This window comes from Paramisgurnus dabryanus, chromosome 14 (genome assembly GCF_030506205.2).
Source record: "Paramisgurnus dabryanus chromosome 14, PD_genome_1.1, whole genome shotgun sequence".
Taxonomy (NCBI): domain Eukaryota; kingdom Metazoa; phylum Chordata; class Actinopteri; order Cypriniformes; family Cobitidae; genus Paramisgurnus; species Paramisgurnus dabryanus.
Window position 1 is genome coordinate 24,362,755 of NC_133350.1, and position 8,418 is coordinate 24,371,172.

General features: G+C 37.4%; 1 protein-coding gene across 1 annotated transcript; it reads right to left on the reverse strand.

Annotated features, from left to right (window-relative positions):
* Window positions 1-1,100: 1,100 nt before the first annotated feature.
* On the reverse strand, window positions 1,101-6,966 carry LOC141280704 (bcl-2-like protein 15). Its single transcript, XM_073811743.1, has 4 exons — window positions 6,583-6,966; window positions 6,027-6,142; window positions 5,451-5,669; window positions 1,101-1,649 (listed from the first exon to the last, which is right to left on the reverse strand). The coding sequence occupies exons 1-4, from the start codon at window positions 6,680-6,682 to the stop codon at window positions 1,620-1,622; spliced, it is 465 nt and encodes a 154-aa protein (XP_073667844.1). The 5' UTR covers window positions 6,683-6,966; the 3' UTR covers window positions 1,101-1,619.
* Between the last annotated feature and the right edge of the window lie 1,452 nt (window positions 6,967-8,418).

Genomic DNA, 8,418 nt, shown 5'->3' on the forward strand with positions numbered 1-8,418 from the left:
TGAACTGATAAACGATAAACCACCACATGACAGCCAATCAAATCTACTTAATCTAAAGTTCACGCGCATTTGAAATGACAGGAACTGTGGAGACGCTGAGGTCCGTTACATAAAATTACCTCAGGTGTCCAGTGCTGTTGCAGTTGCAGTGAAATTTCATAATGTGTTTATTTTACTACAATGACTATTACAGCAAAAGGTAAGAAATTAGATTACACAAACTAGATGCACTGTTTAGAGATACACGAAACTTTGCATGTTGAGGACATCTGCTGTTTATATCTCATTTTTTAATTTTGCATTAGAATTAATATCAATCAAACTGCAGTTGGTTTGTTTTGATTTAAACCCTCATAAATAAAAAAATACAATAGTAGCACAATAAAACACAATAACATAATAAAAAGCATGTTTAATTTAAATGCATTTATTCCAATTAGAGCTCCTGCAGTTGACGTCACGCAGCCGAAACCCCGCCCTTTTGGCTGAACAATAATTTTAAACCTGACTGTTTATACCTTACAATTTCAACATGTATAAGTGTTTTGTGTTTAATAGTAACCTTGAAAATACATAAAAGAGTTTAAAATGTGGAAAATAACTGCGCTGATACACGTTTAAAGGCATTATTAGGATGTGTAATGTTTCATCCACTGTATTAAGATTTGGATGTACCCCGGCTGTCCTTGCCTGCCAGTGTAGTGGCGTAAACAGAATGGGTCACGTGACGTCCGGACCTCTATATGACTTGCAATGCATTACAAGGTATATACATTTTATCAGTATGTTCGTTTCTTGGGATTTAAGCTACATGAACACTAAACAATAAAAGCAAGTTACTATTAATATTTAATTTGATCTCCTGTGGTTGACAATCAATATTTTCTAAAAGTTAAAAACCGTTTACTGACTATAAATAAAGTGTTCACCTTATACATGGAAAGTGCAAATAAAAGGCAGACACTTGATTTAATGTGGTACAGTGGTGCCCCCTTGTGACGTTAAATAAACATTTTCAAACATGAAAAGGTAATCTGTCATTTCCATCCTCTTTAAAAAAACACAGTTTCTTCATAACTTACAAAAGGCAATAAAAAACATTCACTTTTCCTCCCTTTAATGCATTGAAGGTGACATTTTAATGAACCATAACCAAATCCGATCTAGTATAGTAAATGCACATACAAATATCTAGTGTTCACAGCATGACTTAGAAATAGCACACATACTGGAAAAGGTGTTAAAAAGTTTCACTTTAAAGGGATTTAAATAGCATTCCAGCATATCACAAATCTACATATAATGCATAATTTATAATTAAATACACAAAGTGATGTCACCAGCTAATTCGCAAAAAACATTGTATTGCTATTCTATTACAAAGACTTAATTTCCTTTAAAACGTACAGTACATTTGGCTGTGAATCCCTGAAACACGTGATTTTCTAACACAACTATCTGTTTTTGAGTAAACATGTATAACAGTCAGATGGCCATATAGTTTGCTGGTCGTGTGATTGTCCTTTAAATATCATCTTGGCACCTGAAATTAAGTTTCTAACTCATCCCACATTTAAATCAGAAGTCCAGACAAACAGGCTCACAGAAGGATCTTCATCTTAAAACTTGCTCCCTTTGGAAACCGACACCTGGAAGAGAAAAAACATAATTTAGGCCATTTGCAACATGCAAATAATTCAAAATCTTAAAAATTACTGGTTTGTATTTAAAAGGGTCACATGATACGTTTTCCTTTTTCTTTAGTTTGTTATGTAGCTGCTTGTGCATGTATAAGATCTGCAAAGTTCAAAGCTCAAAGTCTAAAACCAAACGATTTATTCTATCTATAAAAGATCACTGATCCAGACCTGGCAGAAACTTATAGAGGGAATATTTTCATAATGCTGCCCAAATGTATACACAAAGAAAGTTGGTGTGGTTTCAGTTATCGCTAAAGTGTTGTCGCCACTGCCATGTCATAGATATGCTGTCTTTATTTTTAACACTGTTCCAGAACAGTATAAACCAAATATGTGCAGCACATTTTAAGGGGAACAGTTTCCTGAACCTGGGAAAGGACGAGGCCAGCTGTGCACAATGGGTGTTTATAAAATGTGGGGAAATTCCAACTTGTCTGGTGCTTTAAATTATTATTATTTTCACAAGTTTTTGATTTTGACTTTTCAAAATGCTGAGTTTTGATCAGTGTAGAGTAAGGAATTATCCTGCGTATACCATGTTCATTTTAAGTCATGGCCAAGTTAAAAACTAGTTAAGACTCTTATCAATTTATCATCATTTTGCTTTAGAAGACATACTGTTAAACCACACAGAATTGTTTGGATTACTTAATGATGTATGTATGAGCTTTCTGGAGCTTTGATATTTTAAGCACAGAATAATAAAATATAATAAATATTAAATAAAATATATAAGTGATTAACTGAAGAAAGCAGTCATATACATCTGTGGGGTGGCAAGAGGTTGAGTAAAGATTATGATATTGATTATGTGGATAAATTCATTTAAAGGTGCCAAAGAATGCATTTAAATAATATTTTACTTTGTTTGTTAATATCTACATAGAAGGTATGTGGCTTAATTAAATGCAAAAAATATCTAGAGACGTTTTACATGTCCATTTATAACCCTAGGATTTGCTTTTAGAATGAAATTAATTTCAATTTTATTTATATTAAGGTTTTCACAATTGTTTAATTGTTCCTAAGCAGCTTTACATGAATAAAAACAAGAGAAAACACAAAAATCATAACACAACCAAGAAGCAAGGTACAGCGGCTAAGAACCTAGTGAGCGAAGTAATAATGTAACGTATGTGTAAAGTAACGTAATTTAATGTAGCTCTAACTTAATATAATCTCATATTATATCTGTGTTAGTGACCACTTCTCCTTTGCCGAGATAATCCATCCACCTCGGAGGTGTGGGGTGTAAAGGTTCTCAGTAAAGAATCGAACTGTCCCATCATCCTCCAACGGTTCGGGATGCACGTGCACTACGGTGCACCGTGTTTGATTCGACCACGCATTTCCAATATAGTTTGGTGAAAAAAACAACGCATAAAACTGCTACTGTATGGTTCGGAATAAGCTCTGCGTGTGTTTACGTGAGAGTACCTGTCCAATCAACTCATAGTATGATATGCAAATCTGTTGCCAACCTCACAGTTTCTCCTCACGTGTTGGTGTGTGCGTTTTTGTGTGTGTGTGTGGCGCGGACCGTTAAGCGCCGCATGCGAAGGAGAAAGGCCGCTAACAGAGGCACCGCCAGCTTCATTTAAGTCTAATGCAACAGCGATGCTCAAGAAAACGTGGACAAAACTGTAAAATTTGCGAGTGCCGTATGCTCAAGGCAATACATCTAATATGACGAGTCGCTTATTACGCCAGCATCACCAGGGTGTTGTTGATAGCACGCAATCACAGGTGAGACAGAAACAGCACACATTGCCTTTGTGTTTAAATGTTAACAAACTGATCTTCTTGTGAAAAAACTTTAAGATAGTGGCGTAAAATATAAAAAGTAACCCAGTGTTTTAAGCTATTTTATGTGCATTTTGAAGTTACTGTAAAGTTGGTAGGCAGTACATCCAACCAGCCTCACAACCACAGACCACGTGTAACCACACCAGCTTAGGACCTCCACATTCATCATCTTCACCTCCAAGATCGAGACCAGCTACCTGGACAGCTGCTGCAACAATCGTTTTGCAAAACCAAAGAATTTCTGCACAAACTGTCAGAAACCGTCTTACGGAAGCTCGTCCGCATGCTTGTCTTCCTCACCGGGGTCTCAACCTGACTGCAGTTCGTTGTCATAACCGACTTGAGTGGGCAAATGCTCAAATTTGATGGCATCTGGTACTTTGGAGAAGTGTTCTCTTTACGATGCATACCGGTTTTCACTGTACAGGGCAGATGGCAGACAGTGTGTATGACCATTGTGTTGGTGACCAGTTTGCTGATGTTAACGTTGTGAATAGAGTTGCCCATGGTGGCGGTGGGGTTATGGTATGGGCAGGTGTATGTAATGGACAACGAACACAGGTGCATTTTATTAATGGCATTTTTAAAGCACAGAAATATGGTGATGAGATCCTGAGGCCCATTGTTGTGCCATTCATCCACAACCATCACCTCATGTTGCAGCATGATAATGCACGGCCCCATGTTGCAAGGATCTGTACACAATTCCCGGAAGCTGGATCGGCGTATACGACAGCGTGTTCCAGATCCTGCCAATATCCAGCAACTTCCCACAGCCATTGAAGAGGAGTGGAACAAAATTTCACAGGCCACAATAAACAACCTGATCAACTCTATGCGAAGGAGATGTGTTGTCCTGCGTGAGGCAAATGGTGGTCACACCAAATACTGACTGGTTTCGTACCCCCCCCCCCCCCCCAAACCCACCTAATATAGTAAACTGCACATTTTAGAGTGGCCTTTAATTGTGGTCAGCCTAAGGCACACCTGTGCAATAATCATGTGATATGAATTTGCCACACTTGTGAGGTGAATGGATTTTCTCAGTAAAGCAGAAGTGCTTACTAACACAGATTTAGACAGATTTGTGTACAATATTTAAGAGAAACAGGCATTTTTTGTACATAGATAAAGTCTTAGATCTTTGCGTTCAGCTCATGAAAAATTAGGGCAAAAACTAAAGTTTTATAATTTTGTTTAGTGTATTTTAACTTGTAATTTAATCTTGGGCCATACATCACGACTGTAATGTCACTGTCGGTGTTATGTTGTGATTGGCCTGTTTTCCAGCGGTCTTTTGCATGCACAAGGTTTACATAATGAGGAAAAAATTGTGTTTAAGTCTCACAATATGTCATTACCATGTACAGAGCTCTTATTATTCCCCATGTCGTCAAATACCATTCGTCATATGTTGACGCGAAGGGTATACCTTTCGCGTCATTTTTTGACGAACTGGGGACTTCAATACTATTACGTCCGTTGCATTCTCTTTCCTATTTTCTTACCATTTCCGCGTCGGTTTAGGGTTAGATTTACATAATGACATCCCTACCCAAACCTAACTCTAACCCCAACGCCAGGTGACAACTGTTTCATTTCGCGTACCTAACTCTAACCCCAACGCCAGGTGACAACTGTTTCATTTCGCGTAGACTGTTTAATTTTGCGTAATCTAACCCTAAACCGACGCGAAAATGGTAAGAAAATAGGAAAGAGAATGCAACGGACGTAATAGTATTGAAGTCCCCAGTTCGTCAAAAAATGACGCGAAAGGTATACCCTTCGCGTCAACATATGACGAATGGTCAAGTGTCGTCAAATATTGACGACATGGGGTGAGACTGTGTTGATAAATACAGTTTTACATTCTACCGCACCTTTAAATATATGGTGGCAATAGAATCAAAAATTCAGGTTTATTTGATAAAATCAGTCTCTTACCCAACCACCCTGCTGAGAAATCCAGCTGGTTAAACGGCTGTTGAAAAATCCCGCCATAGCCGTCTCAATCACACCGGTCATATTAGGGCAATTCTTCTTCATAACCAGTCCGATCGTGACAGCAGCTTTGAGAAGTTGTTTTTCTGAAGCCACTTCAGCACTGTCTAAAACCCACATCTGACATAGACTCTCCACACTTTCAGCAAACACGCTCACCACCTACAGGATACACAAAGTATGCGTTTGGCATGAGCTGTATGCAACTGAACTTTGATTGCGATAGATAAATTCTGACCCCATTTTTTGCAGACAACCCACAATCACGTGTTTAACATGAAAGTTATATAAAGAATGTCTATTGGAGCGAAACAGGAAATAGTGCATACTATGCCTATGTCAAGAAGTTTCACTTTTGCTAGAAAACGAAACAAATAACAATAGTGCTGAATCACAGTGCCCTTATACAGTTCCTTATAATTATGATTCACTTAGAAACAAAATAAGAGTGTTATGACTTGATTTACAGATAAGCAGGCCTGTGGAAACATGAAATGTTTAAGACAAGTCTAGACTCACCTGATCACCTGGAGCGCTCTGGACATTTCGGATAAGTGGCTGGATAAATTTCTCATCATAATCGTCACCCAGTTCTTTCAACTTTGAGGCTATCTTTACTGGATCAAATGAGTTTTCTGGAAAACAAATTGTTTGTTAGCAACAGAAATTACTTAGTTAATACAAGTATGTAATAATTGAGCACTAACTACAATTGTAATCAATAATCAATTAATAATCAAATATTAGTAGATGTAATACACTACTGTAAAGCATTTGCTGATACTAAATTTTAAAACAACCAAAAACATAAATACAAAATGATTTAGAAAACATTGCTAAACAATAACCCTTGGGGAAATTAACTGGTAGTGTTATTATAAAAGTGTAGTAACCTTTGTTAGCTACAAATTGTATTACCAACCAGAGTTTCTCTACAAACATAAAGGTTAATACATATTTATTTAGTATAGTGAAACCAATTTTCGGGTTATGCTTTTACAAACCGTGGTAAAACTATGTTTACTTTACTATAGTAAAATCAAGGTGAATGAGATCAGAGAAAGCAGACACATACCATCTTCAGGACCATCGGTCTCCACATCATCAAACCCATCATCATGTAAAAGGCAATGTATAATAGAGTGCGTTTGGTTGCGAATGTCGGCGTTCGCCATCGCGTTTACCGGTAAGCTCGGCTACTGTGTCGGCGTTGCGTACGTAAACGCCAAAGCCGCGCCTTTGACAGACGGTGTAACTTACTCGTCAACTAAACGTCAAATCTTTAGCGACTGGCTTCTTGAATGCAATGACATAATAAACAACCGCTCTTACGCCCACTTTTTTCGGTACGTCCTGTCAAACTCACGCGATCGACTGCTTTACAGCTGCTACGAGCAGTTTCATTCTTGTAGTTTCAGTCTTCGCGGAAATGAATCGTGGGCCGTTACTGCGGCCTCTGGAGGTCTCTTATGTAGGCTGCATACGTCATCAAGACTGTCTTATTTTAAAATATTTACAATTATAAAGTTGACTTTTACAGTTAGTCGTAAATTGTCGCAATATGTTTATGACTTGCAAATGTAATGCTCAGTTAAATAAAAAAAAACTGGCGTTATGACTGCATATGCGATCTCCGGATGCTGCAGCCTTCGGATTGACTAACGGCCGTGTTCACGAGGCGCTGCGCAGACTAGTTGGAATATGACATCAAAATACTGCGAGAGCTATTTGAAAGCTAAAAGCTTTGATTCGCTCTCGCGGTATCTTGATGTCATACGTCGATAGGTTATATTTATTGATATAACAAAAAGGTACACATTCAAGTAGGGGATAACAAGCATATATATATATATATATATATATATATATATAAAAACAATACAAAAAAGATACTCTTTTTTTCAATTTCTGTGTCTCCCAAATAGTATTCACATTTAAATAAAATCATAAAAAATAAAATGTAACAACAACAATATATGGGGGAAAGGCAAGGAAAAGAAACATAATAAGAAGGAGACTCATACATAAATGTATAAATGTCACAGAGGGATGTCATACGTCGATTGGTCTGCCTGCACAGCGGCCGTTTATCAATCCGAAGCCTCGGGACTCAGGTCACATATATGTAGGCTGCACACGTCATCAAGCCTGGTTTATTTAAATTAACTGAGCATTACATTCACAAGTCACTAGCATATTACAACAATTTACGATTAACTAAGAATAGTAGTCAACTTTATAATTGTTAATATTCTAAAATAAGCCAGTCTTGATGACGTATGCAGCCTGCAAATGCGACCTCGGGAGGCTGCAGTCGAATACGTCTTTTAAACGAGCAGACGTCACTTTACATTAAGGCCAGCAGAGGGCGGTGGTGGATTATAATAAATAGGCTGTATGCTATATTACGCATTACCAGAGATCACCACACCCATTTATCTGATGTAAAGACAAGAAAAAATTATGAATTTATGGCGTGCGCAGCTGCAGAACAAAATATGCTGTGCAATGAGCACATGTGCACCATACCAAAAGGGTTATGGGAAAGGTGTTATAGATTTCATTACAACATTCTCTCTCTATTTCAATTGAAAGGCATTTGCATTTGTTAAATTTAAAGTCATATTGCATTTATAAGAATGAAATATGGGCATATATTCAGTGTGTATGGCGAATATGAAGTTACACTGGAAAAAAATATGGAAATATTACGTTATAAGAGGTGGAGGAAGAAGGGCCATGTTAAACAAAATATGGTTTCACTCCCCCCCAAAAAAATGAAAACAAATACAATGGAAATCAATGGGTACCGTCAACTGGGTGCTTACCATCATTTATCATAATATCTTCTTTATCATTTATCAAAATACTTCCATAATATTTGTTTTCCTATCATTTAAGTCAGTGGTGA